This window comes from Bos grunniens, chromosome 1 (genome assembly GCF_055505025.1).
Source record: "Bos grunniens cultivar Pamir isolate PY7600 chromosome 1, Bosgru_T2T1.0, whole genome shotgun sequence".
Classification (NCBI taxonomy): Eukaryota; Metazoa; Chordata; class Mammalia; order Artiodactyla; family Bovidae; genus Bos; species Bos grunniens.
Window position 1 is genome coordinate 8,547,293 of NC_141165.1, and position 27,492 is coordinate 8,574,784.

General features: G+C 45.9%; 1 protein-coding gene and 1 long non-coding RNA gene across 14 annotated transcripts in view; one reads left to right on the forward strand and one right to left on the reverse strand.

Annotated features, from left to right (window-relative positions):
- HLCS (holocarboxylase synthetase) overlaps positions 1-27,492 on the forward strand; it is a 224,918-nt gene that overhangs the window by 193,831 nt on the left and 3,595 nt on the right. For all 13 annotated transcript variants that reach the window (XR_015167038.1, XR_015167251.1, XM_086409499.1 and 10 more), the window contains 4 exons: positions 19,888-19,955; positions 21,476-21,636; positions 23,361-23,475; positions 25,680-25,893. Coding sequence is in view for 11 of the 13 variants with exons in the window: in XM_086409499.1 (XP_086265625.1) it covers positions 19,888-19,955; positions 21,476-21,636; positions 23,361-23,475; positions 25,680-25,893 (558 nt within the window). In the remaining 2 variants the exon portion in view is untranslated. The remainder of the gene's footprint in view (positions 1-19,887; positions 19,956-21,475; positions 21,637-23,360; positions 23,476-25,679; positions 25,894-27,492) is intronic.
- On the reverse strand, positions 14,131-20,005 carry LOC147378921 (uncharacterized). Its single transcript, XR_015167536.1, has 2 exons — positions 19,866-20,005; positions 14,131-14,222 (listed from the first exon to the last, which is right to left on the reverse strand). It is a non-coding gene; the product is annotated as an uncharacterized LOC147378921 (long non-coding RNA).

A 27,492-nucleotide genomic window follows, 5' to 3' on the forward strand; every position in this document is an offset into this window, starting at 1 on the left:
GGAGAACACATTCTATGGAAAAGCAAGCTGCTTTTTACATAGGCATGTCATGGGCTCCAGCTGTCTGTGCATGTAGGTCCTAACTTAGCGGACCCTCATAGCACCCCTATGAATGAGGCAGCAGTTACCCCCATTTGATAGCTGACGAACCTGAGGCTCACAGAGGTTATGAAGTTGCCCAGGATTCTTGGCTGGAAATATCGGAGACAAGAGAAACCGACCATTTGTTCTAACAGTGTCTTTTCTCACTGCAGGCATATTTCTTCGGAGTCTGATTTATGTTCAACATTTTCGCAAATTTTCCATGATTTCTACTCCGTAATTCTCGTGTGTATTTGTTTCAATATAAAAATACTACCTTAACCTATCTCTGGGCTTACTCAGTGTTTTGCTTCTTGGAGTAACTCGAATGCACTAGTGAGGATGCACCCTGTTATCCTGTGTTTTCGTGAACCCTCTGATGGGCACGAGCCTCGGGGTGTTCTTAACAGATTGTGAGAAGGCTTCTCTTCCCGGAGGCTTTCCGCCATCTTCCTTTTCCCTCCCTTGGCTGTAGTTCCAAGAAGCACCACGTGTCTTAATAGTGCCATGGTTCTGAGATGAGACAATAGCTGTAGGTTTCATTATTTGAGAGCATTTATTTGATGTGGCTACCAGGCTTCCCCAGGTGGCGCTAGTGGTAAAGAACCCATCTGTCAATGCAGGAGACTTAAGAGAACGGGGTTTGGTCCCTGGGTCGAGAAGATCCTGTGGAGGAGGGCACGGCATCCCACTCCAGTATTGGTGCCTGGAGAGTCCCATGGACAGAGGATCCTGGCAGGCTGCGGTCCATAGGGTCACAAAGAATCAGACATGACTGAAGGGACCTGGCACTCACATACCAGGCATGCCTCGTGCTAGCTCTGTGACTCTGAATGAGTAACTTCAGCTTCTCCATCTGCAAGTGGGGTTGCATTAAGATCAATACTGTTCCCCAATGTGGAGCCGCGTCCTGAGGATTGAATGAGATCACCAGCAGGGGCTCACCTGGGCTGATGGAATGAAACCAGTTGCAGATGAGGCTCCTCCTCGGCGGGAATCCCAGGAAAGCGTCACTGTTGCAGGTCTGTCAAAACCAGAGGAATGGCAGTGATTTCCTGTGGCTCCACCCAGTCCTCTGCCCTATAACAACCAGCTGTTTGTCAGCAGGTGGCAGCTGGTCCCAGAGCAAGCTTCGTCTTCGTGCCTTGTGACCAAAAAAAAAAAAACAAAGGCTGCCGGCCCCCAGGGATTAGCTCTGGGCGCCGGTGGAGTGGCCGCCTGGTGATTTAACCAGGGTCCTTTTGCAGGTTTCACTCTGGGCACCTGGCTAATGGGATGGGGATTTAGGGACCCGGCAACGAGACTGCCTTTTCCTGCTCCGCGCAGCATAGTCCTGCGTGCCTCGGCCACAGGCAGCCTGGGTGTCAAGGCGCACGCTCCTGCCTTTACACGGCTGCGCCGTGCCTTCCTGGACACTGCTTTTATTTTGCCGCTTTTCCTCTGGGGTGGTGGGGGAGTCACTGCGGAAACCTGCTCCATCCATTCCAAGTGGCCCTTTCTAAGTGATGTGAGAACACCCTTTCTAACCTGGCGTTTTTTTCATCCTTTTCCCCCTCTTTGCTTTTTTCTCTTCCCTTTGCAAAGATGTTTTTTTCTTTGGGGGGGGGTGCTCCCCACAAGGTTTCTGAAGCCACGGAAACTGAATCCTTGTGCTTCTCGCAAAGAGGCCCTTGTGACGCAGCCGCACTCCACGTGGCCCCGTAGCCCCGTAGCCCCGTAGCCCCCTGCTCACGTGGCCCCGTAGCCCCCCGCCCTGCTCACGTGCCCCGAGAGGGCCCGCCTTCCAGGGTGCCCAGGTGGTGCTGGTCTGAGCCCCAGCCTGGCCGTTGGCGGTTTCCCCATCACTCTCTATTTCTCTCATACGGTGCAAACCCAACCTAGAATAGGTTACATTTAATGGGGTGAGAAAAATCCACACTGGAAGAGAAAAGTCGCAGGTGAGGTCAGACTGCTTCCTCCTGGGAGGGCAAACGATCGTCTCCCCTCTGGCTCCCACAGCGAAAATTCTCCTACAAAAGAGCTCTTTTTATGTTTGATGTATTGCTTTTAAAAAACAAATCCTTCATGTTTTTTTCATTTTTGGTTCATACCTCTTGGCCGACCCAGCAGGAATTTGGCAGCTGAAGGCGATGCTTCTCGCAAACGCTCAAAGCTGCCTCGCTGAGAGTCACTGGCTGCTGCGGGGGACTGGGTGCCTGGCCCGGAGGCGGGCTGGGGAGGGCTGGGTGTGCCATTCCAGTCTGCAAGAGTTAAAGGGCTTAGCAGTGTGGACACAGACAGTGTGGCGTGGGGGCTCCTTACACAGTTTTTGCTAGTTGCTCTATGTCTGAAATTTATTTATAATCGAGTATTTTTTAAGAGTTACCCAAGGCACAGCAAGGTATGTATGGATTTTGTTTTGGACAAGCCCATACCTTGCTATTTTTTCCCAGTGTGAAATCTCTTCTACTATGATTCATGTTCCAGAAGATCTCCAAGAAGTTATATTTAACCCACTTTAAATATAAGCAAGCTCAAACAAAGGCACACCTTAATTTATTACTTCATTTTATTCTATTTACAAAGCACACTGTCCAACACCTGAATTCGTTGCTTTTAAAAAAAACAGAAGCCAAGCCAGTGCCACTTCAACAATTCTGCTGACTCCATAATTGTTTTTAAATGGAGAGAACACCAGAATTACCATCTTGTGCTTCTGGAAACTCAAGCGTTCTGCAGGCTGAGGAATTGACGGCTTGCCAGAAGGGTTATACAGCATCGCCTGACCCTCGTTCCAGTGCAGACAGCCCCCCTTGCTTGTCTGAGTCTTGACAGACCAGATTGGAACATTCCTGCTGCCTTCTGGATCTTTCTTTGTGGATGAGTAGAAACATAAGACTCAGAGAAAAGCAGCCAAACACGGACTATGTCATTGCGATTATTTTTGTCTTTACTCTGAATATAGGAGCCAAGATGACATCATAGGGCCCTACTTTACAATTCCTTGAACTTCATTTTTCACCCACTAAATTAGCCACCAGAAAAAAAACAAACACAGAACCCAAACAAAAACCCATGTTTTTCAAGATGGGCAGAGATATAATAAAACAGGTATGGATACTCTTAAATCTTGTTTTAAATCTTGGTGGACATGCAAATTGGAAAATCCTTTCAAAAAACAATTTGGAAGTAGGCATCAGGAATCAAAGATCATATTCTTTGACCCAATAATCCTACTTCTAGTAATCTAGAAATAGTCAGGTATATGCGAAAATCCATCCTCTGGAAGATTTATAATCAAATAGGAATAGTACACAATCAGTAATTTAATTTATAATTAAATAAATAGTACACAATCACTGGGAATGTTATCCATCAACAGAAAGACTAACAATGTAGAGAAATGGCCAGAGCCATTAAATTATAGTTAGAAGATTAAAACCTTTGAAACGTACATGCATGAAAGGACTAGAAAATATGGGAAATATGGGAAAGTAATAATAGTTGTTAGGATAAATAATTAAAGCTTTCATTTCTGTTTTCCAAACTACCTATATAGTATGATTACTTTCATAAATTAAAAATCCTGCATACCTCTAACCATTGTTAAGGGAAAATATTAATTTAACCGCCATGAATTTAGAATTTACGATTACTATCTGGACAGAGGTTAAATTGGAATTTCCTCTGTTGATGGGCACAGACAAAATTATAGGCAAAATATTTAAATTACTTTCGTAGTTTAAGCCCAGTCATTTTTTTTTTAGCATACTTTAGTTAACTGAATTCATTTGTAAGAAGTAGAACTGTATTAGAAGACTTTTTCCCCACCACACCAGACTACCGTTGTCTGACTCAACATTTTCATTCTCTTTTTGACAATTACTGGAGGAGGTGGTGTGGAAGTGTTTAAGAAGAAAAAGCAGGTCATGTCAGATGGCGTGCATGGCTGTAGGAAATGGACTGTTTTGTTGCCCTTTTCTAATAGGACAATCGATGCATTCATTTGCTAACTGGAGGGACTCTCTCATACCCACTAGAACTTTCTTTTTCAAAGAATATACTCCTCACACTGCCCTGCAAAAACAACAAAATCCACTGCCAGCAAGAACTGCATACGGCTGCACCCCAGTTTATAGGAAAAGGGGTGACTGCAATCAGAGCTCCCGCCCCTGCTCCAGAGTATCATGACTTCATCTTTACCAAAGATGTTATTCATCCTCGCTAAAAAATCCTCTGAGTTTTTATAACTTCAGGATACTTTTAATAACACACTCCTTTTCTATAATGACCTCCGACTGTAACCCAGTCCATAAACCTCTCTCCCAGACCCCGCCCTGAAGGCCTCCTCAGCCCCCCGTTACAGACGGGGTCTGCAGGGGGAACTTTCGTCTTCCTCCTTGCCTTTTAATGCTTATCGTAAAAAGCGGTCTGAGAAGTTCCAGGCAGCTTCATTACATGGAGGCACACCAGCAATCTCCATTTCATTAGGATGCTAAGTTCAGCCCACCGCTCTTGGCTCGCCTGAGGGTCATTCGCTGGAGCAGCGTGAGCAGCAGGTCCGAGGTTCTGTCGATACCGTGATCCGCAGAAGAACCAACTCTGGTCCTGCGTGCTCCGCTGCTTTGCTCTGCGCCTATGTGTCCCAGCAGCATGTGGACCCAGGTCACTGGGCGTGGTGGGTCATCGTCCGAGGTACCCTGCAGATTGGCTGGCTGTGTGTGTATCCCTCGAGGTGCATTGTGCAGGCATTTAGGATGGTTGCAGAGGGGACGTGTGCACAGTACTGCTTCAGGAAGACCAAGTGCCATCCCTAGGAGATGCCATGGTCTTATGGGGCGTGATGACCAAACAGCTCACTAGACGGAGTTGAGTGCATGCAACAGAACGGAAACAGAAAAACCTGTGACCCAACTCCAGGCAAGCCGAGCTATAACAGTCAAAGAAATATACGCTGGGCTGCTAGGATCCACTGGGAACCCTGACAACCCTCATAGTTAATGGACACCATTAACTAGGTCACTCTTGAGAGTCCCTTGGACAGCAAGGAGATCCAACCAGTCCATCCTAAAGGAAATCAGTCCTGAATATCATTGGAAGGACTGATGTTGAAGCTGAAACTCCAGTACTTTGGCCACCTGATGATGGGAAGGACTGACTCATTTGAAAAGACCGTGATGCTGGGAAAGATTGAAGGCGGGAGGAGAAGGGGATGACAGAGGATGAGATGGTTGGATGGCATCACCGACTCGATGGACATGAATTTGAGTAAGCTCCGGGAGTTGGTGATAGACAGGGAAGCCTGGTGTGCTGCAGTCCATGGGGTCGCAAAGAGTCGGACACGACTGAGTGACTGAACTGCACTAACTAGATAACAGCAGAAATGGTTTCTGGTCTTGTCTTCAGCACAGCCAGTCTTGGCCTTAATCGGCCTGGGGATGATGAGCACCAGCATTAGGCAGCCCTGGATGGCTTTATCAGGTGTTTCCAGGGTCTTTTCTCTTAATCTTCTTTACAGTCAGTGATGTAAGAAGGAGACATCAGATGATTCCTCTTTTTCCAGAATGTCTTTATGAGAGAGCACCTTGGGTGGAGAATGCCTGTGTTAATCCAGAGCGCTCAAGTTGCCAGCTCTCCTTGAGGGCTCACTGTGGGGAGTGGTCCATCTCTTATCCCAGTGGGTTAACTAAAGACTGCAGTGTGCTCGGTACTTTGCTCAGGGTGCCCATGCAGGGTGACCCGTTCCTTCCTCCCAGGGCCCTGTGAAGAGATAAAGCCCAGTTTTATGCACAGGGACAGGGACTTGGCATAGACAGGTGACCCCAGGGATGCACCCCCCCCCCCAGCAAAAGCACCTACGTTGGGTTTTCTGTGATTCCCCACTGTGGTAGAGGATCCCTGCTCCAGCAGCCCCTCAGGCTGGTCGAACCAAGTGCCCCCTAAATGGTGGTTGTGCTGGAGCTGGAATGGCCTGGCACTCTCTCAAAGGCAGACACTCCATTGCCAGTTTTCTGCTAAGATGAAAATGGTATTGGCTGAAAAGTATTAGCTGAAACTCCGATACTTAGGCCACCTGATGCAAAGAACTGACTCGTTGGAGAAGACCCTGATGCTGGGAAAGACTGAGGACAGGAGGAGAGGGGGATGACAGAGGACGAAATGGTTGGATGGCATCACTGACTCAGTGGACATGAGTTTGAGTAAACTCTGGGAGTTGATGATGGACAGGCAGGCCTGACGTGCTGTGGTCCATGGGGTTGCAAAGAGTCAGACACGACTGAGCAACTGAACTCACTGACAATGGTGCCCCATCCCACCTGGGAGACGCCCTTAGAAGAGCATCCCGAGTTACATCAGGGCTTGGAGCAGAAGTGACAGTGCCCTAGTGCCCACCAACCAAGGCCAGCTTAGTTTCCACACGTGTTCACATCTTTAAATGCAATTCATGTGCCTTGTCCTCTGTCCCCCGACTCTACCCTTCAGGAAGTGAGCCATCTCCCCCTTACTCTTGATGCCTCTTATTGTCCCTAGGACTTAGATGGCCCGCATGGCCTTGTGTTGCTGACTGTCCTTGCTGCCGAGGTCTTTTTCTCCTTGGTTTGATTAAACGTTCAATGAGAACACACCATTATGTAACGTTTCTTCGCATATATCTTCCATATATCTAACATGGCATTTTAATTAACAGGAATCCAGTAACTGTATTTATTATTAAAAACTCCACCCTGTTGGACGTACTCTGTTATGGTTTCAGATGGTTCAGGATGCCTTTAAAAAGTTTTTTCAAAGGAAAAGGAAACAAAGAAAATGCATGGGAAAGATTTATGTATTTAGTTGGGGGAGGGGGAAATTAAACTCCTCATAATAGTTTTTAAATTAAATTTCATACTCGTCCAAATCCTTTCCTTCTCCACCCCTTCCTCTGATATTCCCTCACTCATTAAAGCATAGGATTTTGATGGTATTCACAGGGAAGCTGATTTACTGGAATAAAGAAGTTCTTTAAGTTTTAAATTTTGGAACGCTCCCAGTGTGTCTGAACCCGGGTTTCAGATTTTACTGGCATTTTGTTGGCAGAGCAGTCTTTGGAGCCCGTCCTTATTTGAGCATGTTTCCTAACACCTTTGGCGGTATGGTACTATGTTTTTTAGATTTAAAAAAAAAAAAAGAAGTTTAAATAGAAAAGCATATATAAACATATGCAGAAGATTGATTCTGAAATGTCCAGCAAAATAAAAGGACAGTGAAACTCAAAAGTTATCAAATGAGAAGCACTTTATTTTTAAAGCAAGGAAATTCTTTTTTTTTTTTAATATTTAGTTGTAGTTGCACTGGGTCTTAATCGCTGGATGTGGGCTTTCTCCGGCTGCGATGAGCAGCAGCGCCTCTCGAGTTGCAGCACGCGGCCTTCTCACTGCCATGGGGTCTCTTGTTGTGGAGCCTGGCTTCAGTAGCTGCTGCCCGTGGCCTCAGCAGCTGTGGCTCACGGGCTCAGTTCCCCCGTGGCAGGCAGGATTCTCCCGAACCGGGGATCGAACCGCTGTCCTCTGCATTGCAAGGCAGCTTGCTAACCACGGGACCACCAGGGAAGCCCGAGAAAGCGCTTCCTTTTTAAGAGGTAGGGGATGAAGACAAGGATACCAGGAGAGGAGTGTTTTCACGACAAACCCTAGGAAGGCTGACGTTTCATCTGTGTGCCTTCTCCTCTCCACGCACAAGTGTCCTGATGACTTAGGGTTGAGAATACTGTACCTCCACTGCCCTGGGCACGTGGTGGGGATGGGCAGTCACAAGGACCACAGACAGAGTCCAGCTGAGGCGATGGGAAAGCTTGTGGAGGTGAGGGAGGGTGATAGGCTTTATGTGTGGAGGGTCTCTAGAGATGCCGCAGAAGGAATCCCTTGTCACCCCTGGGTCTGAAGGGACAAGGGATGAAATGGTATCTCCCAGAACCCCCTGGAGAATCTGTGTGAGTAGAGACTGAGTCCCAGCACTGGGAAAGAGGGAGTGAGATGCTCTGAGACCTAAAGCTCGTGTCCTACTCAATGAGACAGGAACAAGGGCAGTTCTAGTCAACAACCCGCACTTTCGTTTAACATCATCCTAGAAATGTTGGCCAATTCAGACGGACAAGAGTAGTCAATTAGAAGCATACAAACTGAGAAAGGGCTTCTCTGGTTGCTCAGTGGTAAAGAGTCTGCCTGCCAAAGCAGGAGCCACTGGTTCGATCCCTAGGTCGGGAAGATCCCCTGGAGGAGGAGATGGCAAACCACTCTAGTATTCTTGCCTGGGAAGTCCCATGGACAGAGGAGCCTGGTGGGCTACAGTCCAGGGGTCGTAAAAGAGCCCAATATGGCTTTATGAGAAAATAACAGCCACCAAAATGGAGAGAGAAGTAAAACTATCTCTCCTTGCAGCTGATATGGTAGCATACCTGAGAAACCTTAGAGAATCAATGACAAAACAAACTAAGAATTCAGTAAGGGAGCAGGCTATAAAATGTTCTACTAGCAAGGAGCCCAAGCAGAAACCAATCTCGGGTCAACAGAGTTGGCTAGAAAATGGGATTGGGGAAGCAGGGGGCTGGAAAATGACCATTTGAAGGAAAATCTGTTCTAGAATTGGACTCTGCACCAGGTTTGGTTCATGGGGACGATATACCCAGCATATCATGGAGCAAAGCCCTGCATTAAAGAAAGAGGCCCCTTGTCCCATTGAGTGAAGAGTTAAGCTGGTGCTAAGCTTCCTGGTCGAGCAAGCTCTGGCACGCTGCTTGCTCTCTGCAGGGTGGGGTGCATGAGAGGCTCCAGAGAGAGGTCTGAGCACGAGAGGGGAGAAGGGTGACATCTAGGGCAGCAGGGTGGTGAAAGGATCAGTGGTTTGGGGGCCAGCTGGCAGGGGCAGAGATTTCTTCCTTGTAATTACCCTTGAAATGGCAACCATCTTGGGGTGGAAAAACCAGTGCCCAGGAAGGGCCTTTAAGTGGCAGGGTGGAGCCTCCCTTTCTAGAGGAAGAAATTCATTACCTTCACGTTGCTTTGTCTGCCCAGATGTTTCAGCAGCCACTTGGCTCTGCAGGCAAGGAAACTGCTTATTACAGTGCTTTATGTAAATCTAGTTAGGAAAGAATAGAATGTTTGAGACTGAACGTGTATAGAGCAGGGAAGAATACCTCTGCAGACACGCGCCGCAGACGTAATGGACTTTGGAGCAAGCGTGGTGGTGTTTGGTTTTTAAACATTTAGGACGACACTATTTCCATTCTTAAAAAAGGACCCCATTTTGATTTTACTCTTGAATATAAATTTTCATAACTTTTCAGAAAAAGTATACCTATGAACAGATATAAGCCATTCCTTGCTCCTAGACAGGACAACTCAACACCCCCAAGATGTCAGTTCTGTCCAAGGGCACAGGTTCAGTCCCTGGTCAGGGAACTAAAATCTGATTCCGCATGGCCAAACACAAGAAAATAATCACTGACAAAGTGGTGACTTTCTGTAAGGGAGCACGAGAAAGAAAAATATGCAGTTATCTGTTCCCGTGTTCAGAAAGAATCACGAGAACAATAAACCGGAAACTAAGACTAGCTGAATTGTTAATTGTAGAAAGAAGTTTGATGGGAAGACTTAAGTAGAAGGAATAAGTGGGAGGAAAGTGACACTTCTCAGAGTTTCCTTTTCTGTACAGTTTTAACTCTTGGGATCAAGTTAAAGAATAAAGAAACAGGAATGGCAGGGTGACCCTGTGATGGAACACAAAAGTGCAGTTCAACCTCACCTTGTTTCTGAAGACTAACATAGCTGCGCTCGGGTAAAAGAGAAAAAGAACAAACCCTACGAACTTTAAAGCACAGTCGCTGACTATATACCCTCAGGCTAAAGACAAGACCTGGAGAAGCCTAGTTAGTGCATTTGTTCTTCACAGTAGCACAGGTCAGCAATTCTGAAACCACTTTCTGTGTGTCAGAGTGTTGAGCAAATAAGTAAATATATTTGAGATAATGGGAGCCAGATTTCTCATTATTTGACAAGGAGGTTACAAATGCAGAAAGGGGGAGAAGAGGAACTTCCCTGGAGGCCCAGTGGTTAAGACTCCATGCTTTCAATGCAGGGGCTGCAGTTTCCAACCCTGGTTGGGGAACTAGGATCCCACCTGCTGCTCAGTGTGGCAAAACGAAGTGAAATAAAATAATAAAATAAAGGAGAGTAAAATGGACCTGGTGCTGTTGGGTTGGAACTGAGAATTTTCAATTAATTAATGGTGTTGGTTTTTTTTTTTAATTCATGGGTTTTAAGATGGCTGGACAGATGGAAAAAAAGGAAGGAAACATATGCACTTTTTTGTTCTTTCCTAACACCCAGATTTGTTTTTTAAACACTATTCTCCTCTAAAAGGAACCATAGCTCCTTGGAGAAAAGACCAGGTCCTGGGCTGGTCCTGGGAAAGTTCAGGATGGGTGTGGAACCTCTTCTTATTGCCAAAAAGTAAGGAAGTGCTGAAAGATGACAGGGCTTTGTCAGCAGCAGACAGACATCAGCTTGAAGAAGCTTCTACTTGCCAAATCTGGGGTAATAGGGGCATGAAAATAAACAATGATAGGAAAAATCTACGGAATAAAGAAGACTCCACAAGTTCACTCTGCTAGAAAGAAAGGAAGAAAGAAAAGCATGTGCGAGGAGAATAAAAAGCTCTTCCTTATAGTAGCTTGCAACAAGTACACCTGGAGGAAATGATGGAGTCAGAGAAACCACTCTTTAGCAGCATCCAATAAATAACTGATGTGAATAAAATCATCATCTACGGATGCTAAGACTAGTAGATTAAATTTCATGGGAAATGGGATATTTGTCTCCCCACAAGTACTTAATTAACTACAGTGGGAAACTGGCAGCTTGGCAGTGGAAACCCCCTCGCACACCCCACCTTACCCAAGTGGGTCAACGGTAACGCACCAGTCCCGGGGCCGGCAACACCAGGTGCTTCCTGACGCAGGGCATTGAGAAGGTGGTGGTTGTTTAGTCGCTAAGATCCTGGTGCTGGAAGAGACCTAGGGCAAGAGGAGAAGGGGGCGACAGAGGACGAGATGGCATCATACATCCAAGACATGAATTTGAGCAAACTCCAGGAGATAGTGAAGGACAGGGGAGCCTGAAGTGCTGCAGTCCACGTGGTTGCAAAGAGTCGGACGTGCCTGAGTGACTGAACAACAGCCACGATGATAGGACATGTACCACGCTGACATAAGATGTTAATTATAGGGAAACCCGCTGGGGTGAGGTTGCGGGAGTATATGGAACCCTGTGCGTTCTGCTCAGTCTTTCTTTCATTCTTTAGGGTCTCGTCGTCGTTGTTGTTTTGGTCACACTGTGTGGTGTGCAGGGTCTTAGTTCCCCAACCAGGGATTCACCCGGTATCCCCTACGGTGGGAGCTCGCAGTCCCAACTACTGGACCCCCAGGGAAGTCCCTGATTTTTTTTTTTTTAAATAAACCTAAAGCCACTCAAAAAATAGAGTCTATTAATTAAAATAAATTCTAGATTGTGACACAAGCATTATATGAAATTCAGATTTCTGTGTCAGTAAAATTTCATCGAAACACAGCCAGACGTATTTACATGTTGTGTTTAGTTGCTTTTGTGCTTAGACAGAAGGGTTGAATAGTTGCCATGGAAACAGTGTGGCTCACAAAAGACTATATAATATTTACTGTCTAGTCTTTACAGAAAAAAGTTTGCTGATCCCCGAGTTCGATAACAGTGTTGTGCCAATGTCAAGTTCTTGATTTTGATCATTGTATGTTGGTTAATGTTAAATCATACCCTTACTTTTTCGGAAAGATACACCGAAGAATATAGGGATAAAGAGACATTATGGCTGCAACTTACTCTCACATAGTTTGGAAAAAACAATTATGGACAGACTATGGAGTATCCTATGTGGTAAAAAAGTCAACATTTGGGAAATCTGGGTGCTGGGTGAAGTTCAGTTCAGTCACTCAGTCGTGTCTGACTCTCAGTGACCCCATGGACTGCAGCACACCAGGCTTCCCTGTCCCTCACCAACTCCTGGAGTTTACCCAAACTCATGTCCGTCGAGTCGGTGATGCTGGGTGGAAGGGCAGGTAGGAGTTCATCATACAGTATCCTCACAAGTTTTCTGTGAGTCTGGTTTTATTCAAAGTAAAAGGTTGAAAGCAAAACGAAGAACAAAAGATCATGGGCCTTAGAACCAACCAGAACTTGAATCCCTGATATGCTGGCTCCGTGGCCTCAGAGAAGTGGTTTCGCCTTTCCAAGACTGTGTCCTCATCTGACTTGTAAAGTGTAGATGAGATAATGCCTGTAAAGGGTGACTTGTAGTGTAGAAAATCAGCATTGATTCCAGGTGACCAAGCTGAAAGGTCTACAGTGCCTTCAGGAAAATGATTCCCAGATGTCTGCTTTCCTTGTGGTCAAGATGAGTCAGTCCACCTTCTGAAATGGCAGCCGCGTTTCCAAACAAAAGGCCCTCTGTTGGGGTAAGTGAGCCATGATGATGGCTCCAGTTGAAGATGATGGACTCTGATCAGCCTGAGAGGAGCGTTGAGAAGATGCTTGCTGTGATCTGGGGACTCCTAGTGGAGGGGTTAGGACATGGTCTGAGTTCCCATGTGTGGTGGCAATGTTATGCTGAGGATCTAGGATCAGGACTGCCTTGGAAACTGGGCCTGAGAGGTTGTTGTTGTTTAGTCACGTTCAACTCTTTTTGTGACTCCATGGACTATAGCCTGTCAGGCTCCTCTGTCCATGGACTCTTCCAGGCAAGAATACTGGAGTGTATTGCCATTTCCTCCTGCAGGGGCTCTTCTGCAACCAGGGATCAAAACTGCATCTCCTGCATTGCAGGCAGGTTCTTTACCACTGAGCCATCAGGGATGCCCCTGTGAGTTCTGTAACAGCATTGGTCTAAGGTTGCAGGTGAAATCGTTACTGTTGTTGTTGTTTACTCGCTAAATCATGTCTCTCTCTTTTTGACCCCATGGACTGTAGCCTGCCAGGCTCCTCTGTCCATGGAGGTGATGCTCAGACATCTGGTATTTATGGAGCAATATCAGGGGTAAGAAACAATGGTTTGAGTTTATCTTGAGTAATACAGACCAAAGACAATAAATGCTTGATGGACTAGGAAGGTGCCTCAGTCTGAAAGCTGAGTCCACAGGACGCCCTCCCCGTGAGCAGTTAAGTGATTTGGCAGTAGAATGGATGCTGCTCTGTATGAGGTTGGAAATGGAGAAGATTAGATAAAAACCTATGAGTGCCTGGGATGCTAGGAGATATGGAAGCCTACCAGAGCAGCTGACCCCAGACATCCTTCAACAGGAGGACAGGTGGGGCCTCTGCTTCTGGGGCGCACCCAGGGGAGGCGTGATGGTTCTACTCTTGGGCAGTCCACATTCCCACTTTGCCTCTAACTGAAATAAGTGCTCCTCCTGTTATATTATACACCAAACACGGCTAAGGGAAAATGATCTAGAGCTTACTTCTTTAATAGCATTCCAGAAAGGTAGATTGATGATGGGTAGCTTTAAATGTCAAACCCAGAAGATAACAGAAGAACTACAGTAGTAACACTGCTGTGCCTGTGTGTGTCACTGACCACAATTATTTGTAAGCAGTAACATACAAATGTGTCATCTCTAAAAGCAATAACCTAAAAACGTGTTATCTTTAAAAAGTCAAATAGCTACTTCAACCAACCGTTTATACCTTTGCTAAGTGAGTTCAGAGTCCCTCAAACTGGAAATGAAGATTTTTTGCAACCCAGCTGTAAGTGTTAATCTAAACGCTTTTTAGCCCGGCTTCAGATCAGGTTAGTATGTGTGTGTAAGAGAGATGGGAGAGGGGGCGAGAGGTTCGGGGAAGAGACGTTACCTCTAGACTTTGTGAACGGTCCAAAAACAGACGTGTTCTACCCCTTCTTCTCCTCTCCTTCTCCTTGACCACCCTCCTTACCCCAAGAGGAGGAAATGCAAAGCCTTCCTCTGTGCTGGAAGTACGAAGTTCTGGGATCTACAACCAAGAGGAAGTGATGCTTTAAGCACCGACGCTGTGACGGAGCATCTTGTGTATCTTCACGCTTCGTTCTTAGGGAGCCTGAGACCGCGCCAGGTGTTCGGTTTCCTAGGCGACCGAGAGATGGAGAGAGGAGGAGCCCGTCACTCCATGTTAGTTCACGTCAACACTGGGGTTCGAATCCGGACCTGTTCCATTTCCTGAGTCACCTCTGCCGTGACATGTCTCAAGTTCCCCTGGAACCTTTCCTTTCCCGCCAGGAGCAATAACCCCCTGGTCCCTCGATAACCCCGTGCTCCTCTGGGACTGCTGGTCTCCGCTTGGCCCCCGAATGCCTGGCCCTCTGTTCTGAAGTCGCTGGTCCAGGGTCCAGCATCTTTCACCCTAGACCATCTCCCTGAGCATGTCAGAGCCCTGTCACCCTCCTCGCTCCAGTATGCACGTTCTTGGGAGCAGAAAACTCTATTCATTTTCTTTCCAAAAGCGATACTGTGCATTCTTGAATAGAAGGCAACTTTTTAAAAAATTGATTGTACTTTTAGAGTGAAACTTTTTTTAAAAATCCTTAAATTTTAGCTTTTGAACTTTTTTTAAAAAACAGTGATGCTCAGATATAATGGTTGGTGTTCCCAATGTACTACATTTGAAAAACCATTTTTTTTTTCCTGATGATGAAATGAATGCACTCCAAGTATAGAAATAGTGGAAAACTTGCACAAATATAATGAAACTAAAAACCACTTGGAATCTTAACTCCCAGAGATTACGCAGAAGAGCACAATGAAGAAACTAAACCGTGGTATCATTCTACATCCGCCTTCTGGAGGTAGCCAACGTTAATAGGTGTCCTGTGTTTGTCTAAGAATGCACATAGGAGTACATAGCTTACATAGGTGGGATCATATCATGATGTTGTTTTTAAGCCTTTTTTGTTTATTACCAACAAAACAAAAATGTCCATAACTAAATATCTACTTCATTTTAAGAGTTCAGGGGCTTCCCTAGTGGCCCATTGGTTAAGACTCTGCTTTCACTGCATAGGGCATGAGTTCCCTGGTTGGTGTAGCCAAAAATTAATAAGAAAGAAAGAAAGAAGATCCAAAATGAGCAATCCTTCCAATCATCAGAAAATATTTTGTATAATATATTGTGTGTGTGTATGTGTGTGTGTCGTATTTTTAAGACGAAAAGTATAGAAGAATATACATTTCTAAGAAGGACTTCTTTGGATGACTTTTCTGCTTTGTACTTTCCTGTGTTTTTCCAGTAACTACACTCATAACTTAAAGTAACCACAGCTAATATTTTGGTATATTTCCTAATAATTTTTAAAAGTATATTTTAAAGCACCTGTGGAATCATGCTGCATGTAGGAATTTCCACACTCTTTAAATCTTCTAATGGTGTTCAGTGGGCATTTGCCTGTATCACTGATGGCGTTATGATATTTTTTCATGTTGGGGATACTATGATTTTTTTTCTTTCCTCTATTGTGGGCTGTTTGTACTATTTATGATTTTTTTCACCGTGCAGTGCTGTGAGGAAATAGCTGTGACCCTTAATTATTGTTTCCCTGTCTGAATACTCCTTAGAATTCAATCTTAGGGATATAGTCACTGGGTGAGAAGGTATAAAAATTTTAAGGCTCCCATTGCAGATGAACAGACTGGTTTTAAGAATTTCTGCTCTTTAGTTACAAATTAAATAAAGTCTTGTTCATTGGTTATAATAAAATGGATGCTACAGGTGACTGTTATTATCTTATTTTTAAAGCTGGTCTTTTAGTCCTATTCTTTGACATATTTACAAATATTACGAATGTGTGCTAAGTCACTTCAGTTGTGTCTGACTCTTTGAGACCCAGTGGACAGTAGCCCTCCAGGCTCCTCTGTCCATGGGATTCTCCAGGCAAGAATACTGGAGTGGGTTGCCAACAAATATTATATCTAAACATAAAAACCATGCTTCTTTCCCCCAAATTTTTCAAAAATGCTTCTCAAATTAAATGCAAGCAGTCATCAGTGGATAAAGAAGTTGTGGTGTGTGTATATATATATAATGGAATGTCACTCAGCCATCAAAAGGAATGAATTTGAGTCACTTCTAGTGAGGTGGAATGAGAAAAACAAATGTCGTATATTAACACACATATATGGAATCTGGAAAAATGGTACTGATGAATCTATTTGCAGGGCAGGAATACAGTGGGGAAAGGAGAGGGTGGGCTGAACTGAGAACGTGGCACTGATATATATACATTACCACATGTAAGATAGATAGCTAACGGGAAGTTGCGTGTAATACAGGGAGCTCAACCTGGTGCCCAGTGACAACCTTGAGGGGTGGGATGGGGTGGGAGGTGGGAGGTGGGAGGTGGGAGGGGGGTTCAAGAGGGAGGGGACAGGTGTGTACCTGTGGCTGATTCATGTTGTACGGCAGAAACCAACACAAACTGTAAAGCAATTATCCTCTAATTAAAAATAAAATAAAAAAAAAAACAGGTAAGCAGTCACCTTAAAGAAAGTTTAAAAAATAAAATCATCCTAATATAGCCACAATTATTCTTTTGCCGAATCTCCCTCCCTTGCTTTTCTGTGAATTTTACACAGTTGGGGTAAAAGTGTATGTGGGTTTCATATCCTGTTTTTTAAAATTGAAAATTTATTGCAAGCATTTTTCTGTGTTGTTATGTAATCTTCATAATTATCATTTATGATGACTGCAGATTGTCCCACCGGCCTCATTTCCCCAGTGAACTCTTATGTTTTTTCCAAACTTTCACTTTCATAGCACTGTGGTGAGTGTGGACTATGTCTTTAGGTTTGAATCCTCAAAGTAGATTGATTTGACTCTGAATATAAACTTCTGTTCACCCTAAACTTTCACCAGCTTATCCTGGTCTGTCTTCTAGGTTAGTTTTAAATATTGAAACTTAACTCCCACAGCCACGTGACATTCGGGGGGTTCTGGCTGGCAGAGCACGCAGCCGGAACTGCGATGTCCTCAGTAACAAGGTGTCCCTGGCCCTGTCCTGTTTGCCAGGTGAGCCTTGGGGCTCCGCGTATTTCAGCCCGAAGCTGCTGTTGTTTAGTCGCTAAGTCGTGTCTGACTCTCTAGTGACCCCGTGGAGGATAACCCACCGGGCTCCTCTGCCCATGGGACCCCCTAGGCAAGCATACTGGAGTAGATTGCCATTTCCTCCTCCCGGGGATCTTCCCGCCCTGTGGACCAAACCTGTGTCTTCTGAATTGGCAGGCGGATTCTTTACCACTGAGCTAGAAGGGAAGTGTACCAAAACAGAGCAGTCTCCTCCCGTGTCCCGGTGGTACCCAGTGCCTGCCCCTGGCTGCTGATCACAGGAACCGTTTACCAAACAGCCTTTTCCAACAAAGAAAAAAACCACAGAGGTGGGGAGGTGTTGTTATGTAACCTGCTCCCCGCCTTCCCCCCCTTTTTCTCTTTCCTTTTGTCAGAACAACATCAGCTCGGGTTAGAAATGCATTTAGGGTGTCTCCTTTCTGCTAAGGCAACCTAGCGACTCCACCTTCGGAGATGCAAATTTTCCATTTTGCCAAAGTTCATAAATGCTTCTTTGTGGACCATGAGCCATGTGGTTCTGCCCCCAGAGCTATCTCAGATCGCACAAATAAACCTAGCCGTCTTCACCTGGCTCAAACTAAGCATTCCCCATCCCCCCGCCCGCCCCATTCATTGTTTCCCTCCTCGCAGAATTTCCTCTTGGCCTTCAGCTTCACAAGCTCAGTCTTCTCATCAATATGCCCTGTGCACTGCTGCCAAGCCTCCAGTAGTTTAGTGCGTATGTTCCCTTCATCATTTTTCTTTGTTCTGGAAGCCTGTGTTTGGTTTCTGAACCTTCCCACCTCCCCATGCCTAATTCCACCATCACCGTGGCTGGCTCTAGACATGACTGTCTACCATCTACCTATTTATTTACAGAACATCCGAGATGGAAAGAGCCTTTGCAATCTACTCACACATGCAAAATCACCACCCCCCCAATCCCCTTTGCATAGAAAACTTTGTTAGGTGTTGCCCCCCTACCCCAGAGCCCAGCAGCCTTCCGAGCCTAGGTGAAGGTAGCTGGGTTTCTGCTGAGCCAGAGAAGACAATGTTATCTCCCCACGTGGACAAAGCTTCCTTCTTTGGATTTTCCACGCAAGAAAAGGACGCTTTATTCTTGGAGCCCAGCAGCGTATAAGCAGAGCCGATCTCAATGGGTTATTCATGGTGTCCAAGAGAAATACCTCTGGAGCTGTATTTCATGTGAGATGGAAGTGGGCTTGGCACCCAGACAAGGGGGCTGCCTGCTCGCTGGCATGCCCTGTGCCTGTCGGCCCCGCCCGGCCCTTGCCCCGGGTGGCCAGGCTCTTCTTAGCCAGCCAAGGGCTCCCCCTCACCGCACCTGGGCACCACGAGGCTCTGCCCGCCAGGGTCACAGAGAGGCGCTCTGGGTGTTTTGGCCTTTAAGTATTCTACTTTTCTCACTGTGTCTAACGCTCCACTCCGTTCCCCGAGCCAGACAGAGGAGGAAGCGCTTTCTGAGCGTGGTCCCTCTTCTCAGCGCAGGGATGCTCTGGAACCCACCCTCCGAACAGAGTACCACCTCGCTGTCACCTCCGCCCTTGCTACTACCCTCACGCCCAGAAAGTATTTCAGAGACATCCTGGCGGCTGCACTGACGGGTCTGATTTTTGACTTTAACAAGTCCTACTGAGAGCTAGGGGGCTTCCCAGGTGGCACTAGTGGGAAAGAACCCGCCTGCCAGTGCAGGAGACCACAGGTTCGATCCCTGGGTTGGGAAGATCCCCTAGAGAAGGGCGCGGCAACCCACTCCAGGATTCTTGCCTGGAGAATCCCAGGGACAGAGGAGCCTGGCGGGCTACAGTCCATGGGGTCGCAAAGAGGCAGACACGACTGAAGCGACTTAGCAGGCACCGAGAGCTATGCCTGCTCATTTCCTGGGAATGCAGAGGAAAACCTTCCCCCTGTGAGTTAAACAGGTAGAATGGAGCTGAGGAAATTCTCAGAGTGAGGGTTTCCCCCCCACCCCGCTTTCCTTTTCTTGGGGGAAAAAAAAGTTCATGTTGACTCTTTTGCTGGAGATACAGTGCACATTTCTACCCTTCCCCCAAAGGGAAGTTTGTATTCTTTTAAATAAAAACCATTTTAAAAGCCGAACTCAAGCCTAAAAGGATCCAAGGTTCTCCTGAGTTCTCAGAAGGTGTAGATTTATTTACTATAGTTAAAACATAATTAGTTCTCGGGGGATAGTGTGTCTTTTAAACGGCTTTATTGCCACCATATTAGTTTTCTGAATAATCAGAAACTTCTGTTATGATTATGCTCCAGTGTGCAGACAGAAACACGCCCTAAGTAGAAACAAATGTCAGGAATTGCTAGTTGTCACTCGCAGAAGGGGACACCACCGGGGGAAGGAGGAATTTGATAGGATATTCTGAAGAAATATAACCTAACAATGTCTTGGATAAACTGAATGATAGCTTGGGCAGGTACACGTGCCCCACCCCCGAGCCCACCTTTTTTTCCTTATTAAATGGTGTTTCCTGCATCCCTTTCCCATCATTCTCACTCCAGAAGCTGGGAATGGGCTCAGTATCCCTTGAAACCCGGAAGACGGCCCTTGCTTACTAACACTTTCGCGAATGGAAGCAAGCAGCGTCCCCCACCTTGAGCCGGAGGCTCCCACGTCCTGTCCCAGTTCTGGCTCACCGGTCTTTCCCATCGTTTGCAGGTTGATGTTTGAGATGCCGCAGGAAATGGGTTTAATAGCCATCGCAGTCCGCCAGACGCAGGGCAAAGGTCAGTCATCTTTTGTTACTGTTTCTGTTGTTTTTGTTTTCTAAAATCTGTGACTCTCTCGTGGCCAGAGGGCCAATTGATTGCATGTGCTGATCCTCGAGCTGACTCAAGTCAGAAGTTGTTTGTTTTCACATTGCCCTAAAATGGAGGAAGAGGAAGGGAAATTGATTAGAAGACTGAACTTCAGTAGAATTCAAGTGTACCCTCCAACCAAGATGTTTATTAAATCACTTGACAACCGCCTGTGATTGTTTTAATGTTCTTTAACCTACATCTTGTAAATTCCTCTTCCTGACACATTGCCGTTCGTGTCACAAATGCGTTGCCGTTTGTGAATAATAACTATGTTAGAGAGGCATTTATTTTCCCGAAGGTTCTCTGGGAGGTGCCTTCCGTGTCTAGACCGAGTGTCACATGTCTTTCATCTGCCAGCCCCCACCCTGGCTGGCACTGGAGTTTGCATGGAGTGGGCCCTCGATCAGTGGGCAGTGCCTATTCACTGAGTGCCCACCAAGGAGCAGAGGGCTGTCCAGAGCTTCCACCTGCTGCTGACCTTCAGAGGAAGGAGCCCACATCCTCCCAGAATCCACTTGGGGTCCAGCTGCAAGCAGATTATTCCTGCTCAGGGGTCATACGTGGGCCACTGTCCCCTGCCCCTCCCCACCCCCAGCAAGTACCAGGCAGACCCCCAACTTTTAACTCTCAGAGGCTCTTATACCCTTTCCAGAAGAAGCAATGAAATGAGAAATCCACTGTTTCCACTTCTTTCTCCTGAGCATGTCTTTTGAACATAACTCAAAGAAAGAAAAAAATATTATTCGAGGCTGTGGTGCTCAATAAGGTAGTTTAAAAAAAAAAAACAAAGAGCCAGGGAAGAAATTATGTTATACCTCTCTTTTGAGAGATGTATACTCTCTCTTTTATTTCCTCAACTTCTTTTTTAAGAAAAATAACTCAAGGGTTAATATCAGGAATCATTTTTCAAATTCAGCTTCCTTTAAAAAATAAATAAATAAATAAATAACAGCAAGCTGTAAGTCATATACCATCCAGTCCCCCCACTTAAAGTGTACAATTCAATGGTTTTGTGAGACCATCACAATTGAGATCACTGCTAAAAAACGTGGCTTCCAGGACCTCTCCTGGATCAGTGTAGGTTCGGTCCAGTTTCCCCACTGTCTCTGTTTCTGCCTGAGTTGCCATATGGTGAGAATTAAACCGAGAGTGAGGTTCAGACACTGTGTAAGACTTTGAATCATCAAAGCATGGATGACATGAGGCAGAACATTATGCTAATTATCGGGAACTTGTTCAGCCACAGAGCTTCAGATTTTAAACAGCTTCTCTATTGTTGAGTTAACCCCAGAATCTCCAGGCGTTTTCATCAGTCCCGGTTTGTTCCAGCGGGACAGATCCTGCATTTGTGTTTCTGAGCCCTCCACATTTTTTCTGGCATTATGTGCACCTCAGTCTGCTCACAGGGCAGGCTGGCCAGTTTCCTGACGGGGCTTGTGTTCCAGGGCGGGGAAAGAATGCTTGGCTGAGCCCCTTGGGATGCGCCCTTTCCACCCTGCTGGTCTGCATCCCACTGAGATCCCCGCTGGGACAGAGGATTCCGTTTGTCCAGCATCTGATGTCCCTGGCCGTCGTAGAGGCGGTAAGATCCATCCCCGGGTACCAGGTATGTGCAGTTCATCACTGATACACCCCTGCCATGCACGCACATCTCTGTTTAGGCGTGCTTGTAGTGTGTGTGCGTGTCTGAATGACTGCTGTGTGTGGAGCCTCAGCCTGCTTTTTGTAAAGCTGGCAGCAGAGAGCTCCTGGAGTTTTAAAAGTGTTTGATAGCAGCTTCGGGCTTGCTGGAATGTGTTCATTTCCCAGAATTTCCCTTCTGTGCTGTTGAGAGATGTGTCCAATGTCCTAGTAAAGGCAGGCCTTTCTTTTCCTTTTCTTTCTTTTTGACTGAAGCACATTGGACTGGGTGAGTCTATCTATCCATCGTGTTTTCTGGTGAAAAGACTTCTTTTATAGGCCTAAACAAACCTCGGGCACCCAGTCTGTGTGCCTCAACTTCACAGTCATGGCAGGAGGTGGGGTTCCAGGTGGCCCAGTTCAAGGCAGTGTCTACTCGCGGGCCATTCCCCAGAGGGCACAGGCAGCCTTGCCCCGGCCACTGGACCGCTCTGTTTCTGTTACCCAGGTTGACCGCTGGCACTTCATGGAGACTAATAAACTCAGTATCCTCTAATCAGTCAGTTCAGTTCAGTTACTCAGTTGTGTCCGACTCTTTGCAACCCCATGGACCACAGCACACCAGGCCTCCCTGTCCATCACCAACTCCTGGAATTTACCCAAACTCATGCCCATTGAGTCGGTGATGCCATCCAGCCATCTCATTCTCTGTCGTCCCCTTCTCCTCCTGCCTTCAATCTTTCTCAGCATCAGGGTCTTTTCCAGTGAGTCAGCTCTTCACATCAGGTGGCCAAAGTATTGGAGCTTCAGCTTCAGCATCAGTCCTTCCAATGAACACCCAGGACTGATCTCCTTTAGGATGGACTGGTTGGACCTCCTTGCAGTCCAAGGGACTCTCAAGAGTCTTCTCCATCACCACAGTTCAAAAGCATCAATTCTTCGGTGCTCAGCTTTCTTTATAGTCCGACTCTCACATCCATACATGATGTGATATGACTCAGTAAAATGTGTTGCTCCTGTGTATCTCCATAGCATTCTACTCAAGACATTTCTGCTTGACTCTGGTTGGTTCAGGGCCATCCTTCACTCTGGAGCAGGAGGTCCTTAAGGAAAAAGAGCCCCCAAGAGTATTGTTCCCTGCCTTAAGCCCCACCCCCCCCCACCCCCCCCACCCCCCCACCCCCCCGCCCTCCTCCCTAGCACATGATGGTCCCCTGTGCTGTGGTTATGGATCTTGGGATAATCAATTTAATTCCCAAGATGGGTGTCTTCAGAGTGTTTCTGATGGCGGTACACAGTGATGAGGGAGAGGAGACTGAGATTCCTGTGTTCTTTAGGTCTCCTTCCTCTAGCCCCGCGGGGAACTTTAATACTCCAAGTATTGCTCCAAAGAGGTTATCGGCTGTCTGAAAAAGAAGAGAGCACGAGACTCCCTATTCCTGCCCGTTTCTAGAATATTCTGCTCATCTTTGTGTTTTCTTTTTTTTTTTATTTTATTTTTAAACTTTACAATATTGTATTAGTTTTGCCAAATATCGAAATGAATCCACCACAGGTATACCCATGTTCCCCATCCTGAACCCTCCTCCCTCCTCCCTCCCCTACCCTCCCTCTGGGTCGTCCCAGTGTTTTCTTTTTTAAGTTGGATGACCTCTCCCGGTCCCTTTGTGTCTTGAGACTGCTTGATTAATTCGCAGATTCTCCTTTTAGGACATCAATTTGCGAGTGAAGTGGCCCAATGATATTTATTACAGTGACCTCATGAAGCTTGGTGGAGTTTTGGTTAACTCAACACTTATGGGAGAAACATTCTATATACTTATTGGTAAGTTCTTAAAGCCCTTACCCCCAGAATTTTTAGATTAATAGTCCTATTAATTAGTTCTATAATTTTTAGATTATAGAAATAAAATGGCTCACACATGGCTCCATTGAGGGGAGTGGATTATCATCTGGGATTTCTTTTTCTTTGAGCTTTGACTTACAGAACACAATATGTATGCAGAACAGGCCAGGTGGGTAGAAAGCCTTTCAGAGAGTTTAGCATTTGTACCTCTGGCCGTGGAAACCACCACATGGGTATCGCATCAAACAGGCGTTTTCTTACACCTCTCTACACTCCCGCTTCTTGTTGAATTAGACATGATGAAAATATCCACTTTGTTGCTTGGTAATAAGAAAAGAAAAGTTGATTTCAAGGATGGGTGTCCTTGCATTCTTAATCTGACCTTCCCAGGCCATGGAAAATTTGCCTTCTTTTTGACCTTCAGAAGACACTCCAGGCTGGTCAGGGTGAGGTAAAGATTCCCCGTTTCACCTCAGCACCTCCTCATCAGTCAAGGGGGTGGATTCAGAAGCAGTTCGAGAAGTCCTAGGTGTCCCTGATCATCCAAGCATCACCTTCTCCCTAATGCCCAGAGGAACTGGAGTGGGGTTCAGAAATCAGCAGTGGACAGAAAACGTGTGATGGTGTGTGGGCAGTGCCAGCCAGAGAAGACACGGCATGTGTTTCCAGCGCTGCTGCCAACTGGCAGTGTTATTCGAGGGAAGTTATTTCCTCCCCTCCAAGCTCCGTCTCCCATGTGTAAATGAGTAACTGGGCTGGATACAGAGGTTCTGAATAGGGACAAATGATGGCTTCAGGGAGCTGAGGAACTCTCTGTCAGTGAGGGGAAACGAAACTTGCTTCTGATAGAATCCATAGCTTTTATTGACGTCTTAAGGCCGTGGGAGGTGAGCAGGGGGCACAGAGGGCATCTTTGGGGAAAGATTCAAGAAGTCACCATCAGTGGCGCCTGCTGGTCCTTAGAAAGACACAGCCTAAGCTGACAGCAGTCCACGTGGCTCTTTTCCCAGGACCGTGCACTTTCTGGGTACACGGGAGTTTTTCAGCGCTGCAGACGCTTAGGTGAATGCCGTGTACCGGCACAGGTACTCCGCTGTTGTGTCTTGTTGGTGAAAGTGCGAACGAACGACTGCAAAGTCTTCCCTGCTTTGTAGTTGTTTTTTTCCCCAGGTGTCATTTACACTGGTTTGTATTTTAGTAGCCAGTATATTAAAAAAAAATAACAACAACCTTGGGCCAGCCAAGCCTTCCCTTCATACCGAAAACAGCTCAGAACATTTATCAAAAAGTACTGTTGTTATGAATGTTATTATTCTATCTAAGACAAGTATTTGGGAACTTTTCTTCTCAGAGGCCCTGGAAAGATGGTCGGCTCACTTGCCTAGTTCTTGCAGTATTTCACTTCTTATTGAAGCCCTCTTTGAGGCTGATTCAGGCCCTGTTGAAAACTAAGTCTCAGCTTTTCTGAAGACCCCCCTCACCCCCAGCCGGCAGAGAACAGCGGTGTTAAGTAACGACAGAGATAAGCCGGTAACTCTCTCCTGAAGCCTTGGTTTAGGGGCCTGTGAAAGAGCCACTGAACGTGGGTTGGCCCTCTGCCAACAACGTAACCCTAGCACCAAAGACTTGCAAGGATAAAGCATTAAAAGATGTGTTTGGGGTTATGCCATGATCGAGGTTGGAAGTCTCTGAATCCAGAGTTTATTCCTTAAGACCTGAATAAAATTATTTATTTTCAAGCATGTGTTCTGTTATTCAAGTAGAAAAAGAAACAAGAGATTTTATTTTATATCTGGTTCAGCACTGAGCTCCCATTCTTGGCTAGACCACAGGAAGTATCATTTAAGAAGCAACTCTGTTTTGTCCTGTTCGTCCCTTTCTGCTTAATTGAATCCAGTGTGACTTGCTTTTTTTTCTTTTCCAACTAATGTGTAATACATTTGGAATGGCTCTGGTTTGATGAGGATAGTAAGGGAAGGATGAAAAAGAAAGATGGACTCTGAGATATAAGTCCTTCTCTAATTGGCCAGAGACAAAAAAAAAAAAAAAAAAACCTCGAAATGAGGACAAGAAAGCAGCAAGTTGAGCGTAAAAGCTGTAACTTTATCCAGGCGGTCAAGAGAGACGTGTGATGTCTCAGTAGGTTGAGCTGCTCACCTTGTCCATCGTTTCTCTCCGTTCAGGCTGTGGATTTAACGTGACGAACAGCAACCCTACCATATGCATCAATGATCTCATCACAGAATACAATAAGGAACACGGGGCAGAGCTACAGCCCCTGAGAGCCGACTGTCTCGTCGCCCGAACGGTGACCGTGCTGGAGAAGCTGATTGACGTGTTTCAGGACCAGGGGCCCAACGGCGTTCTTCCTCTCTACTATAAGTACTGGGTACACAGGTCAGTGCTGGCTTGTCTGCATCCTCTTAAAATCCCTTTACTAAGGCAATAGTTTAACATCTTAAAGCGAGAAAATAAACACAGGTCTGGGTAATCCTCTTTGACTGATGGATAAACCTGGGGGATACCACCTTGAGTGAGCGTCACCAAGAATGGGGACAAACGGGCAATCCCGTGCCTCCAGGTGGGACGCGCTGGGAAGGACACTGCATCACTGAAGGCTTTCCTGCCCCAGTGTGTGTTTAAACCGAATCTGATTGTGAGGCATCAGGCAAATCTTAAATTGGGGAACATTCTCGGTAACTATCATTTTCAAAGGGAGACCTCCCAGCCTCAGCCTGACCTGAGAACTTTGTTAGAAACACAAATTTTTTTTTTTTCTGTGTTCAAATTCTATTTTTCTCCTTTGCTGACTTCTGTTTCTTTAATTAAAAATTTTTTATTTGGAGGATAATTGCTTTGCAATGTTGTGCTGGTTCCTCCCGTACAACATTCATGTTGTATGCATACCTATGTATCCCACAGGTATACATATGTCCCCTCCCTCTTGAACCTCCCTCCCCCCCCCACCCTCTAGGTTGTCACCGAGCACCATGTTGAGCTCCCTGTGTTACAGAGCAGTTTCCCACTAGGCTGTCTATTTTACATATGGTAATGTACATGCAGAAATGCAAATTCTTGACTCCTGCCCTGGGGCTGGGGCCCAGCATTCCTGTTTTAACGAGGGCTCCAGCAAGCTTTCAGGCACCTTAGTTTGAAAAGTACTGATGTTGACCAATAGGGGCCCCTACCTTTTAGCAATGTCAAGGTCTTAGAAACAAAGAGAAGGTAGGAGATTTTTGAGATTAAAGAAGACTCACGAGGTATGACAGCTGAATGCAATATGAGGTTCATAATCAGATCCTGGAAGGGAGAGAGTACCCACAGAAGACATTAATGGGATGATGGGGACTTTTGCACAGGGACAGATAATCAATAATGTGTCAAGATCACATTTCTTGAGAGTGATAATGATATTCTGGATTTAAGAAGATTATTCTTATACTTGCCGAAATATTTAAAGTGTCATGATGCCTACAACTTATTTTTAAATATCAGGAACCCCCCTCCACCCCGCATAAAAGAGCGTGTGCGCACGCACACTGAGGAAGAACTGCAAACGTGGAAAGTGTTATCAGTGAGAGAAAGAGGGCACGTGAGGTTTGTTGTACTATGTTCCCCCTTTTCTGTCGGTTATCAGTGAGAGAAAGAGGGCACGTGAGGTTTGTTGTACTATGTTCCCCCTTTTCTGTCGGTCTGAAATTCTTCAAAATAAAAATGGGGGAGGTGCAGCTTCTATACATTTAAAACTGTTAAGGCTATAACTCAGTAGGTGCATTTGGAAAAATATTGAAAACAAGTCAAATTAGCATGCATTTAACTTATAATTGATGCACCCCAACTCAAGAAAAGTCTTCTTTTCAGAACAGCTAGAAAGAGGCCAATCTTATCTCAGCCAAAAAGCCTGGAGGGTTGCAGTGTTTCTTTAAAGTGCTAGAGAGTGAAGGAAGTGGCGCAAAAAAATCCTTCTGGATGTTCAGAATTAGGAGTGACAGTGTT